The 22,273-nt window shown below is 43.1% G+C and overlaps 1 protein-coding gene across 1 annotated transcript in view; it reads right to left on the bottom strand.

Annotated features, from left to right (window-relative positions):
- The window catches only part of USP3 (ubiquitin specific peptidase 3), a 58,998-nt gene extending 39,537 nt beyond the window's left edge, over positions 1–19,461 (bottom strand). Inside the window, exons 1-2 of the mRNA XM_044979835.1 lie at positions 19,259–19,461; positions 765–825 (exon numbers count right to left, since the gene is read on the bottom strand). Coding sequence (XP_044835770.1) covers positions 765–825; positions 19,259–19,349 — 152 coding nt within the window. The 5' untranslated portion in view covers positions 19,350–19,461. The remainder of the gene's footprint in view (positions 1–764; positions 826–19,258) is intronic.
- Between the last annotated feature and the right edge of the window lie 2,812 nt (positions 19,462–22,273).

The following is a 22,273-nucleotide window of genomic DNA, read 5'->3' as shown; positions in this document are numbered from 1 at the left end:
TCAGAACACATTTACCAACCAATATCGACGAGGTCTTTTGAAGTGTGAATTATCATCTCAACCACTACATTGAAATACACAGAAATATGTACATACAACAATGTACACCAAAATCAGATAAAGACACACCTGCAGCAGCTGCTGTCAATATAGCTAAGGGAAACTCTTTTATTCTAAGGTACCCTGAAAACACATTTAAGATCTTTTCAGTTTAAACTGGATACTTGCTATCTCACAAAACAAGTTGGGCAAGATTTTGATTTAGAGCATACCAAGAAATACCTATTTGTTTTTAATCTGCTACAGCAGAAGCAGCTTTATTTTGAATCAATCTACTAATCAGTCAATGCAGTAAACTCCTTTTGTAAATACTAAAGTGTTTCAAATATTATGAAGGTCTTTACAAGAAAAAAATGCAGTTCCACTGCCACTGTGTCTTCTGCTTTAAACAGTTCCACTGACACACCATATTAACGGCTACTGCAACATTAATAAACTATTTTTGCTTTTAAATCAAAAGAAAAATACCTCACCACACACGTATGGAAGTAGAGAGGAATGTTCAGCATGTGTGTATAAATCGCTGAACTGCAATAGCTCCTTTGATACTATATTCCGGAGTGGAGGAACAATGGAACAGGGACATTCAGACATCCTTTGAAGGGCGATTGTTTTAAACAGAACAAGAAGCAGAGGGAAGGTGATGAAAAGAGTATTAAAAAGGGGGGTTAAGTCATTTCCAAATCAATGTGTGCTGTACCTACCTTCCACAATGGACACTTGAACAAGTCAGACAAACCCAGGGACTTTTATTGGATCGGCACACTATTAAACAAAAAGAAAGTCAAGTGAATTGGCTGTGATATTACAGTTACAGAATCCATCTTGTGAGATGGAACTAGCTCTCCTCTGGCGCCACTTTGACTGTATGGTTATATAAAATATCAAAATAGTCACATTAAGCTACAGTAGGGACTGCAGGAGAGGTGGCTGATACCAAGGCATGTTAGCCTTCCTTCCTTTTTTTATAATTTCAGGGACAGGCATTTACCTACTGTTCATATTGCAAAGGATCACATTTTTGCTTTCATTCGATCACTATTTGATTTTCAAATGCAATACAAAAACATCACAAAATACAATTCCAAAAACAGTGAACGTTTTTAAAGCATTTATTTTGCCTTTTATCACTGCAGCCTGCAAGACTGAAAAAAACCACACCTATAGTCACTGCACTTGACCATTATTTCATAAAACCTATTATAAGAAAGACTACTTCAGACAAATTACTCCAAGAGGGCCTGCCAATTCCATCAGTAGTAAGTAGACTAAATTAAGCTGAACACTGTGTTAACATATGCCATTCTGAATGCTCATTTCTGTATGCAAGTGCTGCTGCAGGTCTTAACTATAATATTTTAACCTTTCAGTTATGTGCTGGATCAAAATGGTGGACACGTGAAAGGACTCTATTTTATAGTCCAATCTAGAGCACAGAAGGGAAAGTTCAGTGTTCTGGTTAAAAAAGCTACAGTTCTTAGGGTGTCTCAACACTTAAATAAGATCTTTACATATACACCGTCATAGATCCTAGTGAGTGCCCCTTCCTGCCATCCACTAAGGCCTGGTCTACACTAAGGGGGGGGGGGGTCGAACTAAGGTACGCAACTTCAGCTACGCGAATAGCGTAGCTGAAGTCGAACTACCTTAGTTCGAGCTACTCACCCGTCCAGACGCTGCGGGATCGAAGTCCGCGGCTCCCCCATCGACTCCGCCACCGCTGTTCGCAGTGGTGGAGTTCCGGAGTCGACGGGAGCGCGTCCGGAGTTCGAACTATCGCGTCTAGAGAAGTCGAACTCTACGCGTCGACCCGGCGGGTAAGTATAGACCTACCCTAAGACTGCACCCACAACACTGAGCACACATTTATATCTCTCCTCAGCCCACTACAATATTAACCAGCCCTCCAAGTTTGCCACTCCTGAAGACAGCAATGAGAACAGTAGGAGGTCCAGGGGGAAATGCCTCAATTTAGGTAATAAGGTAAATTAATTGAAGATATCAATCAGCCTTTGCCCATGCTCCAAATGTTTAAAGGAATGTACAGCAGGACCTGACTGTGATCTCTTGAAGAATCTGAATACTAGTGTCTTCACAGGTAACAGATTTTTACCGGTCCCATAAAGAGGTTTCATTGCTCATAGCCACATGTATTTTTCCAGGATGTTTCTTAAAATAGACATCGACACTGTTGCAAAACTTTTAATGGAATGGTCTCCACTGATATCAACAGTACAGAACTCCCACAGGAACGTCGAACAAAGGATGTGCATCAGGACACAAAGAATACATGTCATCTTTGAATGCAAGTTGCAAATCTGTGCTCTCACACGTTAAAACAGGAACTTCTGCACATTCATCTCTTGTACTATATTAGTGTCAAATCTCAGACTCAGAACAGTTAGTAAATTTACTCTTCATTATATCTGCGAATATGTCAAATATTGAAATGCAGTTTTCCTTGTAGGGAAGAAAAGTTTTAACCCTAAAATTTTGCCAACCTTTAAAGGGGGCACTGGGCCAAAACAGACAGTTTACAATAAAACTCCTAACTCCATCCTAGATTTAGACCTCCAATAATTTAAATAACTGACTTTTCACCTTTAATAGTGTGTTTCCTTTTTTAACTTCAGCCAGGAAGGAAAATAAAAGTAGTCAGGGCAGTTTTACTTCTTAAGAGAATGTTTCATTTTCTGATTCATAAGCACAATGCTGTTGTGTGGTAAACTCACAACCCCTCACAGGAATATTTAAATGTAAAATCTCCAATACATTCACTATGGAAAAAACCACTCCTATTCATATGTTGTAAAACTTATTTTAAAGAATCTACAGTATTTGATAGTGACCATTTCAAATTGTTCTCTCATAGACTCAGACCAGTGGTCCCCAAACTGTGGGGCGCGCCACCTATGGGAAGCACAGTGGAACATCCAGGGGGCCATGGCAGGCCTGGACCAAGCTCCCAGGGGGCGGAGAGGGAAAGCCACCCATCTCCGCTCCTGGTCCCAGTTCTGCTCCCGTCCCAGCCGCCCAGACACTAAAAGCGTGGCTCCCTCTCCCTGTCCTGCCCCACCCACCCTATACCCTGCCCTGGCTCCTGGGGGGGTGTGGACTGGGTAAGGGGTGGGCGGAATTGAAAAAGTTTGGGGACCACTGACTCAGACTTAAGGTGAGAAGGGACCATCCAGATTATCTAGCTGACCTCCTGCACACTGCAGGCCACAGAACCTCACACACCTGCTCGTGTAATAGATCCCTAACATCTGGCTTAGATACTGAAGTCTTCAAATTATGGTGTGAAGACTTCAAGTTACAGAGATTCCACCATTTACACTAGTTTAAACCTGCAATTGTCCTGGGCCCCATGCTGCAGAAGAAGGCAAAAGTCGTTTGAGTGGTATGGTGGAGGAAAGCCCTCAAGATTCATTTTTAAATATACTATTGTTATTAAGACCTGGTCTACACTTAAAACTTAGATGGACCTAGCTATGTCTCTCCAGGCTATGAACATTTCGCACTCTGAGTGCTGGGTTACATCAACCTAACCTCCTACCCATCCTCCCAGTGTAGATGCAGATGCTGTGCCACTGTAGAGCTTGTAGTGTAGACGTAACCTACATTTTCACTTTGTTTTGTTTTAAAAAAAACAACTGTTTACATGGGACCCTCCAATATTTTTGTGGCTCTACATCGGAAGATTTCACATCCCATTTCTAAAGCTGTACTGATCCCATAGATGATACTGGTACACAACACATAGGACAGAATGAGGCAGGACTGTGTTGGTTTGTATTTCAAATTAAAAAATAAATGGGAATGAAAAAGTGTTTGTCAAGCGCAAAAGAACAAGACCGGTCCTTATAAAAGCACAGGCTCATGACAAATCCCTCCTCAGTCCATGTAAATTATGAAACCTCAACAATTGCCCCTCAAATAGAAGGACCCATTTAGGATGGTAGAGGATAGTTGTACCAGAGGGGGGCTGCTTTGTGCAGTTGACAAAACATAGCACTGAGGGTGAGGAAACAGATTCTCTACTGCTTGTCAATTCCTGCAACACATTTGTTGGAAGGATTAGGCTATCATCCAACTTTCAAAGCAAACAGCTACAGATCTAGCTGGATGTCAAAGTAGACTTGACTCACTGGGATTCTTAAGTCACAGAAAGTACCACAGATTCAAGAGAAGGGGGAGAAGAGAAACAATTATTTGGGCTATTTTGCTCAGGCCTGTATTCACTGTTGCCACTGGCTTTTTTGAATGCTACTTTAAAAATACAGGGAACAAAAGCATTTTGCAAAAAATGCATCTAGAAGAGAGCTATGTCCTACAAACAGCTTAAGACATTTTAGTTGAGCAAAAAGCTTAATAATAGTATTCACCTCCCTTAGTCATTAGACAAGCTCAGGAACCTTGGCTGCTCTTGAACTTAAGTGCCCACTACAGCAGTTACCAGCTGAGCCGTTTTGCTGTATTTTTAGAATGGCCTTAAGTGTTTAGAAAAAGATGTTAATATCTGAAAAAGGGAAAAATAATTCCGTGCTGCCACAATGCTGCCTCAAATAGTGAGTCATTTGCCATTGTACATTACCATCAGCTTGCTTGGAAGTGTTGAAACTATACATTCGATCACATAATGGAGGGAAAATTCTGTTGTCTACAGTGTAATCACCACAAGTGAAACCTGAACTCTAGTTAATTATTTATAGCACACCCAAAGCAATCAAAGCACTTTGCAAACAAAAAAGGAGCAATGGACCCTTCCCCAAGAAGCAAACAATCTAACACCAAATGTACAGATTCATTCCAGTAAGTTTCACACTGAAATCTTGTGTAGCTAAGATTCAGGAGAAGAGTTCAAATAGTGTAGTTTTCTTCCAGTTTCTGCATCCCATCCTGATGAGTAACACTTATCAAACCTTAGTCATTCTGTTCTATGCAGGCTGATGGGTGAATGCTCATCAAGGGTCCCTCCCCGCTTCCCCTCGTGTTCTTCCTTGTGTGAGCACTTATGGATCTTGTAAGATATGTTACTTCACACAGCTCTCCAGTGTATTCCAATGAAACAAGAACATCAGAGACAAAAGACCCTACTCCCTTACAGAACAGAGTTGTGGGCTTTGACTATAGAAAATTTCAGTGTATGTGCTGCATACAAACAAAGCCCCAAATTAATAGTTTGGGGGGGGGCATGGAACAGCGTTCATGTTGAGCTCTCCATCAGTACCCAGCCCAGCCCAGGCAAGCTAATGGTTCAACCAGTGGACCAAATCTGGTGATGAATCCTGGCCACGTGCCACCTGAGGCACGTTGCACATTCACGAAGAAGAATAGTTTTGTTTAAAGAATCCACTGCATTAACTCAGACACACACACACACACACACACACACAGAGATCAGGAAGAGCAGGAGACAAACAGGAAACAGCCCTTGTAAAGTGCCAAGTTAAGAACCCCTGTATGATGCAATACCCATGGAAGCATTTAGCATATGGTGTTAAGGGTACGTAATGAACTCTAATCGGCTGCCTTGCAAATCACGGAGTAGAAATAACCTAAGGCCATGGCTCACAGACTTTACTTCACAACCTGGATGTGAGGAAACAGCTCCTTAACAATGGAATAAAGGTAAAGACATAGAACATTGGCATAACAAGAGCAACACTCTGGGATGAGTATGAAGTTCAGCCAGTTATTAATGAAGTCTGGAAGCTGGCTGAATAGGGACCAAGATTAAGATCGTTGAGCAGTTTTCAATAACTGCTTTTTCATCCTTTATAAAATAGCTTATTAAATCTACACCAGTAAATTTACCAGCATTACTACACAGGTATAATTATACAGCAGTAGTTACACTAATGTGACTCCCCATATGGACACTTTTTGTACAGTTAGTGTAAAAATACTTTTTATTTGGAAACACAGTGGCCTGTTTTCAGTCTTGCTTATGTCAGTACAAGCTAAATCCAAAAAAACAACCAAAAAGCTGCCGTCACTGGTAAAATATCATCCATATGGGGAGAAAGATCAGTGTAACTTTAACAGTATAATTATACGGATATACCTGGTGTAGACAAGACCTGGGGGGGGCGGGGGGGGGGCACAACACAACTACAGTACTGAGCTTCCAGGGAAAGTTGCATGCAGAGAATACTGTTAAAAATATTTGGAAGCACAATTAGAATTGCTTTCACTTCCCCTATTTTTTACCCCATACTGTCTAATAGTGACCCACTGCTCTGTTTTGTTAAGAAAAATGTCCCTACTTCATCTTTCTCAGAAGCTTGTCTGTCTGGCACATGAGACTGGCAACACAGCAAGACGAGTTGGGCAGACTCCAGCAGCAGCCCTTGAGGGGAAAAGGAGTAGCGGCTCACAGGGAAAAATGTGAAATAGCAGCTGTATTGCATGATGCATGATCTGTCACAGGATAGACTAATCAAGCCTATGAAACCAGGCCAAGATTCTCCTCTACTATCAGTTCTACAAAGACTAGAGGAGGTAAAGAGGGAGAAGAGAGAGCTGCAAACCAAAAGGCTGGAAAATGATTAATAGTGGCGGGAAAACAAAACTCTTCACTAAAAACATAAAAATTATACATGAAGTCTTTAATCAGTTTCATTTTGCTGGAAATTTTCCATCAAACAGAACTCTGCACTTATGCAGGGCCTTCCATCGGAGGAGCTCAGAGCATGGTATAAAGTACTAGCCATATTTCTCAGAAACAGGTCAAGTGACTTGACCAAGGTCACACTACAAGTAGCTGGCAAAACTCTGATTAGAATCCAGGTCTGCCAGCCTCTTACCTTCTTTACTTTGCCTGTCTGTACAGTGACAGATAGACCATTTGAATTACTGGTTGTTAAAGTCCTTAATGGAGTTGGCTCTGGCAACCCTGAAGTCCTGCTTCTTGAACCCTGTACTAACAGACACTTCTGCTCACACATGCTGTTGAAAGGATCCCATTTTTGCTACTGAAGTCAGAGCTGATTGCGCTTTTGCTACGGTGGGCTCAGGGCCGGCTCTAGGCACCAGTGTCCCAAGCATGTGCTTGGGGTGGCACTTTTCAAGGGGCGGCACTCTGGCCCTTTGGGGCTGTACTCTGGCCCTTTTTTTTGCTTCGGCGGCGGCACTCCGGATTTTTTTTTTTTGGGTTGGGGCGGCAAAAAACCTGGAGCCAGCCCTAGGTAGGCTAAACAGTGTGGCATTCACTACCCTCTGAAACCCATCTCATTACCTTCCTTCCTACTTCAGTGCCTTACAGCTCTCTCCCTACCCCAAATGGATTTTAGAACAACAGCTGTTGACTCCATATTGATTATCTTTTCTTCCAATCTCTTTCCTTTTAACCTTCATTTGTTTGTTTCTATACTTAGATTGGAAAATAATCATGAACCCAATTATTTCCAGCACCCTGAGGGATTTATATATAAATATTACTACTTGTTCTGGATTTTATTGATGCCAATTAGTATTTTATTAATTCATATGTTGCCACAGTTTCCCTTGACTGGCACTCTTGAAAGGCATGTGCACCTACAAAAAGGGAGACTACCTTAGGCAACTGGAGTAGCTACAACCATACACGGAAGCAATGAGTACTAATATTTACACTCATGATAAAGTCAGAGGGACAGAAGTGTCCCAAAAACACCTCCAAGCAGAATGCTACAATTTTACAGAATTAATCCTCTAAATCTAGTGAAGGCTTCCAGGATTTAAAAAGCCAAGATACCCACCCAAATGACTTATTTTTGACTATATACACATCTTAAAATGAGTATCTGTTTTGAATTTAACAAATTGGATGCTATCAACCCTGGTTGAGCAATTGTAATGAAAGCTGTTTTGCATGAGGAAGAGAAAGGGGAAAAGTGTTATGAGGAAATTTTCAAAGTGCTGGGTAGGAATTTACCCACAAACCCCACCCTAAACAACTTGACTAGGAGTTGGCAAGTTAAACATTATGTGCTGCTTTTAAAATGTAGGGGTAAAAGTCATTTTCTAGGTCTCATGCAATAGCTTGATGTCGCAATATTTGAGTTATAAATACTGTGGGGATGTTCATAGGTGTCTGCCTGCCCAGACCCAGCTGCACGAAGCAGGCCTAAAGCAGAGTAAGTATGACTGCATGTTGTTTGTGGAGAGTTTCTAATCTGCAAAAGTAATTCAGCATCGATATTTATGTAAAACTCAAAGAGGAAGTCTACTGTGAAAATGTTGCAATTTAAAAATGATTACTTGGTCATCCCTGGTATAAACTAAATCAGTAGTTCTCAAACTTTTTTTTCAACAGACCACTTGAAAATTGCTGAGGGTCTTGGCGGATCACTTAATGATCTTTCGGAATGTTGTTTGTACCATTAGCTGACTATTGTAAAGCGCTCTGGATAAAAGTGCTATATTTAAAAAAAAACTTAATTAATGTTTTTTGTTCTACAAATAAAAGCACACAACTCATATTTTAATATCAGTAGTTTTTCCTTTCTAATGAAATGGATGCACCCTCTCTCCCCCGCCACGGCAGCCCCCAAGCTGGAGCTGGGAAGGAGGGGGAGTCTCTCCCTGGCCACAGCAGCCACAGAGCTGAGGCTGGGAAGAGGGCCATCTCTCCCTGACAGCTGCAGCCCTAGAGCTGGGGAAAGTTGCCTCTTTCTCTGGCTGCCACAGCCCTGCACATCTCAAATTCCCCCCACGCCCCTTCTCACCCTACTGCCCCTTCCCACCTACCCCCTATTCCCCCCAAGGCCACCACCTCACCTTACATGTGCGTCTTCTCCAGGGTCCAGGCACCTAATTAGTGAAGCTGTGCAGGTGTGACTTCACTAATTAGGTGGGTGGCCCTTCATTTTTTTGTGTGCGGCCACCAAGGTGTGCACCTTAGAGGGAACTATCTGCTGACCACCTGAATGGAGCTTGCAGAACACTGTTTGAGAACCTCTGAACTAAATCATCTGCTTAAGAAAAAAGAAAGAAAAAAAAGGAAGGGGGGAATTGCTCATTTCTGATGCATCAAGAAAACCAGAAGAGGTTAGGGTTTGGTTTGGTATTTTCCTTTTAATTTCCCTGCTTATTACGCCTATCGGAAATTCAAGTCTCATCTACCTATTGCTCCTGTAAGACCTTTTGGACAACCAATGAACTAGTAAGAGGATATCACAGATACTATTTACGGTGTCAGTCCTGCAGCAAGCATCACTGCAGATAGATCCCTGCATCTTTGCAGAACCTTCCATGTGAACCTAAACTATGATGTCATCTTACCAGTGCCCAGTCAGAAAAAGAGCTGGGGCCACATTTTGTTTTCCTGCTCTCACTATACTCATGCAGACACTAATACATGACTGTACATTTGCAGTATGTCCTGATATTTGCTACCTGTCATTGTAAGTAAAAGCAATGCTTAGTGTAATGCAAGAACTTCCCTGGTTGACCTAAGTCAACTGATTTTGGAAACCTCAAACTGAGCATAGACCTGCCAAACAACTGCTGAATAAGAATTCAAAAGTAACATGATGGGAAGTAAACACTCATTCCCCAAGAATAAATAAAATAAAGTAATTAAAGTGCTAGGAACATGCTAGCATTGAAACATGCTCATCAGAGAACAACAGATTATTTTCTCCTGTTTACAATCCACTTCCTAAATTGCACTCAACTGTGCTAGCTGCAGTCCTGATACTTTGTGATTATGTAAGCAATTGAAAAACCTGGTAATAGAAAGATACAGCAAGTTCCATATTTGTTTGTATTCTTTAAACAGATACTGGACGAGCAGACACTCGGATAGGAAAAAACTGTAATTACGCTATAACTTCTAACTCGGGCTAAACAGAGGTACTAGTTCCTGAGGAAGTGGTTAAACAAAGAATAGAGAACCAGGCCAAACAAAAATTAGACACTGCTAGAACTATGGCAGTCAGTCAATTCTGGCTTTTTTGTCAGGGGCCGTGGAGAAAAAAAGGTCACAAACATCACTAACATTACACAAGGATGCTTCTTTAATAATAGCGACAAGACTAGTTTTCAGTTTACAGAAATGCCATATTTTTAGGCAATTCATTATATTTTCTAAACAGTATAGTAAGACTTGGCAGGATATTTTAAATCAGAAAATTTCCGTACAAGGTTACTCTTTGCACCCCACACAAACAAAACATTTCTGTCCTTAGCTTAAGTTTATAGTGCTATACATTCCACCAGAAAATAACTAGAGCATTTTTCCCCACCATTAGTTTAATCTAGCAAACTATATCATATATGAACTTGCTTCTAAATCTGTTATTTAATCTCAGTTTTTACCACATTTTGAATAATCAGTATCTGAGGATTTTGTTGCTGTTTAATTCTTACTAGTGTAAACATTTACTTAAATGTAAAGTTAACAATTCTTGAAAATAAAGAGTACATACATTTACAAAAAAAAATCAAGCCTTGTCAGTGAGAAAAATATTATACAATACAGAATACAGTAGCACACACCTAAAAAGACTTTACACCAATATAAAAACAAGACACACAAATCAGACAGACCAATTTCAGAGAGAGGCCAAGGAAAACCAAAACAGATTGCATTGCAATTCTCAAGATCCAACCCATCTCTTAAGGAGGTGAATCCTCTGAATCCCCTAGCAGTCTGAGGTCACAATGTATTGGGGGGAAGATTCTAACAGCCTATTTATTTCAGACCATCCCCTCTATTCTGCCTGTCAGACACAAAGGAAGCCATCAAAACATTCTGAGTGAACAAGATACAGGAAGAGAGTTTCAAGAGTCCACCAGACTAAAATGTTACTTACCAGTTGAAAGCAGAAAAGTAGGCTATGTCTACACAACAAATCTTAGAGCAGCACAACTGTACCACTTCAGCTACACCACTGAAAGGTCTCATGTGCAGCCGCTCTATGCGCACCCCCAACAAGCAACGGTAGCTATGTCAGTAGCTGTCCACACCGGCACTTATGTCGGTGCAACTTATGTCCATCAGGGGGGTGTTTTTTCACACCCCTGACTGCCAACATTTTACTGACAAAAGTGCTTGTGTAGACAAAGCCTAAGTATCCAGAGTTATCATTAGCCATCTAAGTCCCAGTTCCTGCAGTCTGACCTGCCCGAGCAAACACTTGCACCTACACAAAATTCCAACGGTGTAAATGTGGCTCAGTCCAGGCACAAGGGTCTGTCTGTGCAGATCTAGTGTAGGTGCAGGGCCTCAGAGAGTACTGAGATATTTTACAGGAAAGGTAAATCAGTATCAATTTGCAATATTCTAGAAAGATTAGCCACCTTTTGTGAAACTGCCTTATTTAGATAGGTTACCTGTCAGTATTTTGACTAGAGCCAAATGGGTAACAAAAAATTTTAACCGAAATTTCACAGCCATATTTGTAGAAATCCAGATTTAATAGATGGGCTCAAAAGAGAAAAGTTTTAGAAAAGAGAATTGGTTTTACAAACTATTTAAGACTGCTGAGTGATAAGTGTACTCACCTATCATATCATTTATAAAGCAAAAAACAAAATAAAATCCCCACTTACAAGCAAGGAAATTACCCATTAAGGACACCAAGGCTTACGCTGCCCTTATAGTAAGCAAATTACCAAGTATAAAGTAATGCATATTCCATCACAACACAAAAGCCTCTACTCTGACCTAAATTAAAATAGTTTCTCCTAGTAATCTCAGAACATAAACAAAACACAAAACCCTTAGCTGGTTTCCAGAACTGAGGGAGTTGGTTTTGGAAACCACTCAGCATTTGTTTTAGGGGGGAGGAGGAAGTCATTTATTTATTTTGTTTTTCTAAATATTTTTTGCACAGATGAATGAAGATAAATAAATGGGACGTGAAATGGCATCAGATTACTAATATTAAATGATTTGCGTCGGCCAAGTTAACCAAGGCTCCCAAGGCATAACCTACCTTCATTCCAAATACTGGTAAAGAAGGTTAAAACTGCTTGAACCAAGTGTAAGACCCAAGACTCGGACTCACACTGTACCGTTCCACAGCTCCTGCCTAAACCACTAGACAACAACATCTTTCAACTGTTACTGAACCTAGCTAAACCTTAACTACCCCATCTAAAAAACAGACTAATAATACTTTGCAATTACCTAGTGCTTTTCCACCATCTTGAAAGGTGCAGGGAAGGTGGGTGAGCTTTATTAGCCTAATTATAATTAGACAACTGTAATTGTCTGCATGATTCACTGTGCTGTAGTGGTGACCTCTGTATCTGCCACCTCAGATGAGGATGGCGTCAGGTTTGCAAGTCATCTATACTTCTATATCAATGGTTCTCAACCAGGGGTACATATACCCTTGGGGGTACGCAGAACTCTTCCATGGGGTACATCAACTCATCTAGATATTTGTCAAGTTTTACAAAAATCTATATAACAAGCACTAGTGAAATCAGTGAAAACTAAAATTTCATATAATGACTTGTTTATACTGCCTCAGTTTATATGCCTCTGCTAAACCTCCCTGTCCACATTTCTTCCTATACCAGGGGTAGGCAACCTATGGCACGCGTGCCAAAGAAAGCACTCGAGCTGATTGTCAGTGGCACTCACACTGCCCGAGTCCTGGCCACTAGTCCGGGGGGCTCTGCATTTTAATTTAATTTTAAATGAAGCTTCTTAAACATTTTAAAAACCTTATTTACTTTACATACAACAACAGTTTAGTCATATATTATAGACTTCTAGAAAGAGACCTTCTAAAAACGATAAAATGTATTACTGGCACGCGAAACCTTTATTAAGAGTGAATAAATGAAAGACTTGGCACACCACGTCTGAAAGGTTGCCGACCCCTGTCCTACACCAAGGGGGCGTTTTGGAAATATCCAGCAGAAAGAGATTTTTAACTAGTTCCTGGAATTTTTTTTCACTTTTCAGAAGTTGCCCGGATGAATTCAGATATATACAAGTATTCTTCACTGCCATGTTCTCTTTCCAGACAACTTCCCTGACATAGAAACACATCTAGTGTCCAAATAAAAGTAGCACCTTTAACATCTATTCCTTGAAGACTGTCTCATGCAATGGCCCATGTTAAAAATCTGTTTCATATTTTGTGGTGCAATATGATTTTTTTGGGCAGACTGAGGTAGTACAAACACAAACACTTCATAGAGAAGTCATTTCAAAGTACATTAATTTCAAATAATATTTACTCAATGTAATGCAACAAGACACAGTTCTAAATATTTGCAAACATTAAGTTCTCTTTTTGAAATTGGAAAAGGAATCAAAGTTAACATTATATTGGGAGTGTGGGGTTGCCACATTAAATATAAATGATTTATCTCCCCTCCATAAAGAACGTGCCTGCTGTGCTGAGACTGGAACTCTGATCCTTTAGCTCTGAAAACACAAGTCTCTACTACTAGCGCAGAAGGAAGATCTCTGCTAACCAATACCTCTAAAAATTCCTTACTTTCTTTCTAGGCTGAACTAGCCAATAGAGGGCAACCTGCTGACAGATATGTAGGGACTGTCCATCCATTAAACATCTAAAAATTTCCATTTGGTTTAATGGAAGCAAGATTGGGTCCAAAACTAAATAGCACAAAACATTAATGAGCTTTGCTTAACTAGAACCTATTTTCTTCAGATACTGCTGGTACATGAGCTTTTAAGGAGATTTATCAATATACAAAGTTTGAAGGGTTATTAACAAGCTATTCTTGATCTGAAGGACCCAAAGAAACACTAGATAAAAAAAAAAAAATCTACTGTGCTTTGAAATTTGATTTAAGTGACCTTTAACTCAAACAAGGCTAAAAATGTTTTTGCAAAGAAGTTCTCTCCTTTAATTTCAGAGTAAGGCTAGTAATTTTTAGGCCAAACCAATTTTACAAGGCAAAGTTATAGGAGAAAAAACAGAAAAATGGGACTTGGTTGCAACCCTAATCCCACAAACAAATTCCCATGCACACAGACTCATATCCTCACAATGTCACTGAATTCAATGAGACTCTATGCGGGCATAAAGGCCTGGGGCCATCTCAACCTGACTGAAGAATCAGGGTCTTAATATGGAATGGGTTATTTCTCTATACCAGTGGGGGGGGGGGTTTCCTATCATAGGAAGAATTAAAGGAAATTAGGAACTTTGCTCTCTCCTTATGAACTATGGCAGAGACTAGTACTGATGAGGATGGAGAAGAAAGGAGGAGGAACTGAGCTGAGAAGGTTAAAGTCTGTGTACACGTACTTTTACAGCATATTTGTCTTGGCACTGCTTACTACAGTCCAAGATTGCGATGCCAAAAAACACAGTGTGGCAGGATGCTGCTACCTACCCAAATGAATAGAGAACAGTGTAACTGGTTTATGTAAGGAAAAACATAACCAGCAGTCAGTCAGACCCAATAAACTCCTATCCCTGAAAATTCTCCCACTTGCATTGATAGCATTTGAGCTCTCATATATAAATGAAATAATTAATGACAGTTTGGAAGACAGGAGATTAGCAATCCATTTTGTAAAGTTACTTTAACTGGGTAGAAAAAGAGTCTCATAGTTCAGCATTTGGATTTCCACTCTAATCATATTTCAGTAGGCCAAAATTATTTACCCTCTCTCTCCCCTACTTTTTAAAATCCAACAGACATCTGGGGACAGCACAATATGAGGCTCTGAGCAAATGCTAGTTACATCTTTTACTGCATCACAAGCTACCATGCAAAGATAACACAAGTTCCAAGTAAATATATTGAACTTCTGCAGGATATACAGTTCTACAGCAAAAGGAATCCTTCAGTATTTCATAAAAACAACCATGTGTGTTATTTTAAAAACCAGATATTCAGCTGATAGCGATCTGAAATATTGGAGGTTTTAAGCATACTTGAAGTGCAACAATTTCCTCTTACAAGTACTGAATATATTTAACCAGAGACAATCCTAGCTGTCATGAGTTTTTCAAGAGGAACATTTTGCAATTTCACACTGCACAAAGCATCAATTTGTCTTCTCCATGCCAAAAAAGTTGGCAAGACCCTTCAAGCTTGCCTAGGTCTGCTTGGAAGTGTGCTGTGATAGGTGAGATATGGTTGGCTGCGGTTGCACGAATGAGTATGTGAAAATGTGATAGGAAAATACCATAACTGAGCTATTGAGAATCCTTTTTTTAATTACATGGTTTGCACAAGAGTCCTGAGAGTGTGGCATATCATAAATTTAACTGGTTTTGCCTGGGATTATTGCCAACATCCTAAACCATCAGAAATTACAGAAAATAAAATGCATGGAAACATTTAGCTCTAATTGGAAGTAGCAGAAATCTGCAAACAATATTTCATGTGACAGTACTGATTAGAAGGGATTTTCAGCATGTTTCTGCACAATTTCTGCCTTTCCTAGTGATTTATCTCATCTCTTCCTTTCATGTTCTTTCACAAGACCCGTTGACCCACTGCTCTAAGCAATTAAAAAAAATCTTTAAAACAGACACCCACAGGGAAGTTCTCACAATGCATTGTGTGTTGTCCATTTATTTAGATTGCAAACTCCACAAGGCAAGGAACATGCTGCCTTTTGTATTTCATCCTGCACAGAACACATTACCAGGCTTCAAATAACAATCTCGGGGAATGACTTGCTATGTTTTAAAGGGTGGAATTTGCACTCTCCAGTTTCTGAACTATACTGCCATGTTATTTGTGCTGATTAAAGTTCTAGGTGTTGTCTAGAAATGGGCACGGGCCCTTGTTCTTTAATTTGGAGCAGAAGACTTCAGATTTGGCTGAGTGTGCTCACAAATACTGCCTTTTATTGTTCTCACAGTTTGCCATCCTCACTCAAGAGACCTCCAAAGGAATCTTGACTGTTAGCTTAAAAGGGAGCTGTTAACAAAGGGACTGTTAACTTCAAAGGCCAATACACCTCTTCAGTTTGCTGCACAGCTTCCCCCTAACCACCCTGTCTCTGATAATGTTATTTTTCAAACATCAGCTGTGTAGTGCAAATAGCATTGTTCTATTATTGCACTTCTCGTGAAAATGTTTTGAGATGCCTCCACATTATACGATGAAGTGTCATTGCTATCAAGACTCTTTTGGGGGATAAAAAAAAGTATTCAATCCGTGTGCATCAATCAATCTAACATTTAGAGGGCCTTCAAATCCAGGGTACCTGGAACAGTATAAACTCTAAGTCACTTCTTATATTAAGGACCCACTCTCCAAGGTATTCCAGAATGTTTTGTTGTCACTAGTGGGTCATATGGCAGTCAAAGTATCCCCTATATATCAATATCTCCATTCTCCTTTTCAGAGGAAGGTCAGCGAACTCAGAATGGGACAGATCACACATTCTTTGGAGATACTTTTGGGCCATGTTAGAGGTCATAGAAACTGTGGAATTTCAGGATAAAAGGAGGGAAGACACTTACCTGGCTAAATATTTTTCTCCAATTTAGGACAATAAAAGATAAATAAAGAAATCCCCCATTTATCCAGCCTTATCCAGTCCCAGTAAGTCTTGACAACTTATGAAATTATACAGAAGCCATTTTCTTTTTGAATGGTATATTACCATTTAGCAGAACAAGCAAAGAATAAGATTCCTGCTAATAAGGTTCACTTCTTAGGCGACAAAGAACAAAAACAGAGGTGACAATGAGGAGTAATTGAAGTTTTATTCTCTCATTTCTGAAGGAACAAAAACATCTATCACAGTCCTACCTAAAACAGCTGAGAACAATGGTACATGGCACAGACATTCTGCCATGGGCAAATTTTCATATAAAAGAGTCATCAGAGTTCTTAGGGAAAATTGGGATCCATTACCACCCACCACAAGCTGATTTCTGTGGGCATCATTCAAAGTGCTACTGTCACTGAAATGATGGCAGATAAAGAGTATCCTGTGCACCACTGCAGAGATCATGTAACACTAACAAATAATAGTCTATCAAGATAGGCAGCCCACATGGGAAATGTCACTCAGACTACTAAATATGGACTAGAGTAGTTCCATCTAGCAATCCTGTGAAGGGACTGAAGAATTCAATTAAGGAGAGTTATGAGCAATTTGTCTCTCCCATAATTGATAACTGGCTTATGTTTTTACTCAATGTTTTTAATTTAGTGTACTAAATATAAATGTTTCTTTATCCACTTGTTAGGAATTAATACTGTATTTCTGATTTACCTATCCAAATAATTTATATGGGATTTTGTTATTGTTTCTAGGTTTTATTAAAAAACGTGAAACTAGTGGGAGTGCGCTCCTGGATATAGCACCATTATAAATCTAGTCAGTTTCTCAAAGAGTTTAACTCCCTCCCACCTCTTCCCAACTGTAATAAATCAGTTCAGCATCCAGCACAGTCTCTTCCCATAAGTGCTAGCTTGGTGGACATGCACTTGTCTGACAAAGGAAAATTCGTTCTAATCGCTGAACTTCTTTCGTCGGAAAACAGCATGTCTATCAATCAAACTTCACCTTTCTTTATGAAATGAGGCTTTCCACAACATCAACGTTTTCATGTTTTTTAGAAGACTGGCTCGTTTTTTAGTTAAACAGTTGCATTAACAGCTTAGTATATTTTCAGCTTTGGTAATGTTATCTTTCTGGTGTTCTTTGAAGGGTAAACCTTAGTGCCATATGTCAGCACCATGAGGTGACAGATCCAACCATAAGGGCTGGATTTCCAGGTAGAGAAATAAACAGAAATGAACAAGTTTTCCTTTATCCACTCTCCCTCTCTGCATCATTCCACTGAAAAACAAACTCTCGTGTAAAAGCAAAAGCTTTAAAGAGTAAAATAACTGGTTTTACCAAAGAAAGCAGCAGAACTACCCCACCTTGGCTCCAGGAAATGCCAATCATAGAAGAACTCAAGCAAGCTGCAAAATTGTCCCACACTAAAGCATCTATGCAATAGGACAAAAAATAAACAGCATTCCCACATTAAAGGAAACAACTGAAGACTTAACATTTCATTGCTCCATGGACTAATATCTCAAATGACGCTTCCCCCCACCATTGCCCACAGATAAAGTGGGGCGGGGGGGTGCGTGGAAGGGAGCATCTTATTGTTACAAATGCGCCCATTGCTACATATACTAAATGTGCTAGGGTTTCTTTTTTACAGTGAATACAGAGAAGAATGTAAGCTAAAATGACAGCTACCATCAGAGGTCATCTGTTTGAAAAACTAGCAATAATTATGGTATCATTAACAAGTTGAATTTAGAGCAGCTTGGGCAGAGCAACCCTTCCAGGGGAAAGCTTTGAACAAACAATATCTGGACACAGATGGTACTGAAGAAATAATACAAATGTCACAGATACATATTTGTGTTATTAAGTCAATGTGCAGAGCACAGTGTTGACTCCTACACTCCTGCACCATCTGTCTAGAATGTGTAAACGTTCATTTATATTGTATAGATTTATACACAGGGATCACACTCCACTTTATTACCCACCACTCAATCTACTGGCTCCTTCAATCTATATAACACAGTGGTGTCTTTTTCCCAGCCCCCCAGTACTCCCACCCAAACCACATCGTGCAAAACTCTGGACAAATAAAAATGTTTTAAAAATTAAGACGAAGCTTCTCAGACTAAGCAGCTACTTTTACACTGATCCAGCGAGATTCACAAGCCCCTTTCTCCACACACGCTGGGCTCGGCTTCCCCGGGATAGTCGAGCGTGCTGCTCCTCGCGCAAACAAAGGGGGCTAAGGACAGAAAACCTGGAATTCCTTGGCAGGAGAAGCAGCCATGAGCGGCGGGGGGGGGGGTCTCCCCACCCGGCACATGAGCTCAGCCCGCCAGACCCTGCCCGTCCCAGACCAGACAAAGCTCTGCAGGGAGGGACCGGCGCAGCCGGGACCCCCCACCCGAGCAAGGCCCGACGGGTGCGTGTGGCGGGGGAGCAGCTTAGCGCCCCGCGAGGAGCTGCCCCGCTGGGGGAGGGGAGCTCGAGCCAGGCCCCGGCTCTCCGGGGGGCCGCGCTCCCGCCCCAGCCCCTCACCCCCGGAGCCCGCCCCGGCCCAGGCGGCAGCGAGAACAATGGGGCCCCCGGCGCCCCCTCCCCGGAGCCAGCCCGGCCGCGCTGGGGAGGCGGCTCCCGGGCTCCCTCCCGAGGCCGGGCTGGGCCGGCGGGCGCCGCTAGGCCGCGGGGTCCGGGGCCTGCCGTGCGGGCCGCGCCGGGGACACTCACCGCTGCAGCACCAGGAGGAGGGCGAGCCCTGCGGGAACCGGGCCGAGGCGGGCGCGATGCAGACGCTGGAGCCAAGGTGCGGGCACTCCATGGCACAGGCGGGCGGCTCCTCACAGCAACTGCGCCCCGCTCACAACAGCCATCTTAGAGCCAGCGCCGCGATCCGCCCGCCGGGCCTTCCGCGCCGCCCTCCCGTCCGCGCGCCGCGATCCGCCCGCCGGGCCTTCCGCGCCGCCTTCCCGTCCGTGATCCGTCCGCCGGGCCTTCCGCGCCGCCCTCCCGTCCGTGATCCGTCCGCCGGACCTTCCGCGCCGCCCTCCCGTCCGTGATCCGTCCGCCGGGCCTTCTGCGCCGCCCTTCCGTCCGCCCTGCCGCGATCCGCCCTCCTCGCCTCCCTCCCGTCCGCTCCGTTGCGATCCACCCGCCGGGCTTTCCGCGCTGCCTTCCCGTCCGTGCTCCGCCCGCTGGCCCTTTCGTGCTGTCGGTCCGCCACGCTGCGATCTGCCCACCGGGCCTTCTGCGCCGCCTTTCCGCACCTCGCTCCCGTCTGCTACGCTGCGATCCACCCGCCGGGCCTTCCGCGCTTCCCTCCCGTCCGGACAGCCTTTGGGGAGGGGCTTCTTCCAAGCCCCGCCCATACAATAAGCTCCGCCCAGATTCTTCGAAAGGTGGGGGACCGCTGCCAGCACCTGGCTCTTGGGGGGGGGCGGGGTTGCCAGGTGACCGTTTTCCAGTGCAGCCTCTGGTCGGGTCTAATGCCCGGACACTAAAAGTCAGGTTACTGTGGGCTGGGGGGAGCGGCGGCTCGGGCCACAGGTGGCCCCTTTGAGGAGCCTGGGTCACAAGCCTGCAGCAGCGGACAGGGCAGGAGCCCATGGCAAGCAGAGGAAGGGGCTCCCAGCGGGCAGGGAATGTGCCCCAGGAGGGAAGAAACACGAGCTGCCCTGCCAGCCAGTGCTTCCCCCACCGCGCTCTCAGGCACACCTAGCTCACCACCCTGGGAGTCGTGAGCCAAGTGATGGTTTCAGAGGCGCTGGTGCAGGGCTGTGGTGTGTACCAGCTGTTCCCCAGCCTGGCTTCTCATAGAGTCATCACCATGGTTTAGAGCCAGAAGGGCCCATCGAGTCTGACCTGTGTATCACATGCCACTAAGCCTGCCAAGCACCTGCACATTAAACCCAACAACCAAAATTAGACCAAAATATTACAGCCCACTATTATGTGCCACAGGCAGAGAGTAGGTGGGACCGAGGTACCCCTGTGCCCAAGGACTGTACAATGGCAGGGAAACGATTAATAGATACCCAGATATTCCCAGCAAGTGTACTGCATGCCCATGCTGCAGAGGAAGGTGAAGAGAAATTCCTTCCCAACCCAATATAGAATCATAGAACTAAAAGGGACCTTGGGAGGTCATCTAGTCCAGTGCCTGTCCAGTCATCTAGTCTAGCACTCATAGCAGGACTAAGTATTATCTTGACCAGTGGTGTGCAACCTACGGGCTCCATGCGGCCCATCAGGGTAATCTGATTGCGAGCCGCAAGACACTTTGCTGACATTGACTGTCCGCAGGCCCAGCTTCCTGTGGCCGCGGTTTGCCATTTCCCGGCCAATGGGAGTGGCGGGCCGCAAGGACGTGCTGGTCGCTGCTTCCCACAGTGCCCATTGGCTGGGAACAGTGAACAGCGGTCACTGGGAGCGGTCACTGGGAGCGGTCACTGGGAGCAAAACCATGGTGATGACTCTATGAGAAGCCAGGCTGGGGAACAGCTGGTACACACCACAGCCCTGCACCAGCGCCTCTGAAACCATCACTTGGCTCACGACTCCCAGGGTGGTGAGCTAGGTGTGCCTGAGAGCGCGGTGGGGGAAGCACTGGCTGGCAGGGCAGCTCGTGTTTCTTCCCTCCTGGGGCACATTCCCTGCCCGCTGGGAGCCCCTTCCTCTGCTTGCCATGGGCTCCTGCCCTGTCCGCTGCTGCAGGCTTGTGTCCCAGGCGGTCAACGTCAGCAAAATGTATCATGGCCCACAATCAGATTATCCTGATGGGCCGCAGGTTGCTCACCATTGATCTAGACCATTCCTGACAGGTGTTTGTCTAACCTGCTCTTAAAAATCTCCAATGATGGTGATTCCACAACCTCCTCAGGCAATTTATTCCGGTGCTTAACCACCCTGACAATTAGGAAGTTTTTCCTAATACAGATGTCCCCGGGTTACGCAAAAACAATTTACGCAAATCTACACTTACAGAAAAAGTTCCATACACTAGAAATAGGGAGGTTTTTGGTTGGTTTGTTTTTTGGTTTTGTTTGTTTGTTTTGCATAATGCATAATGCAAAATTCAAGTTACGCAAAGTGTTCTGGAATGGAATGCTTGTGTAAGTCAGGTAGCATCTGTATCCAACCTAAACCTCCCTTGCTGCAATTTAAGCCCATTGCTTCTTGTCCTATCCTCAGAGGTTAAGAAAAACAATTTTTCTCTCTCCTCCTTGTAACAACATATGGCAATCAGTTAGACCCTGATCATGTGAGCAAGAACCAGCCATCCACGCACCTGAGAGCATGCTCTGTACCACCTGAGCCCTGGCCCACTTCACTCATCTCTGGCCCACCTCTGCAGTGGCCATCTGAAATGCTGCAGCATGAGCTTTAGAAACATGAGACATAGACCAGAAGAGAGTCCAAGGGCTGTTGAGCTTTGTCCCCTACCATCACAAGCAACCCATCATACAACTGCACTCATAAATTTGTCTAGCTCTCTTTTTCTTCCAACATAGGTAAATTGTAGTATTGACAGATCCTGAATATGGAACACAGCTCTTGTTGTGTAGGTGTAATTAGTTCTATATATTAACAACATGAGTCACTTTTTAGATCAATGGGAAAAAGGAAGTAGATGTCTTGGCTTTAAGACCTTCACTTGGTTATATGGTAGGAAGCTGTCACCGTCTCCTTGGATGCAGAAGGACGTAGCTGTCAAATGACTGATATACAGGAGCCCAGGAGATTGAG

Source organism: Mauremys mutica, chromosome 11 (assembly GCF_020497125.1).
Source record: "Mauremys mutica isolate MM-2020 ecotype Southern chromosome 11, ASM2049712v1, whole genome shotgun sequence".
Lineage (NCBI taxonomy): Eukaryota > Metazoa > Chordata > Testudines > Geoemydidae > Mauremys > Mauremys mutica.
This window is presented reverse-complemented; position numbering and strand designations above follow the sequence as displayed.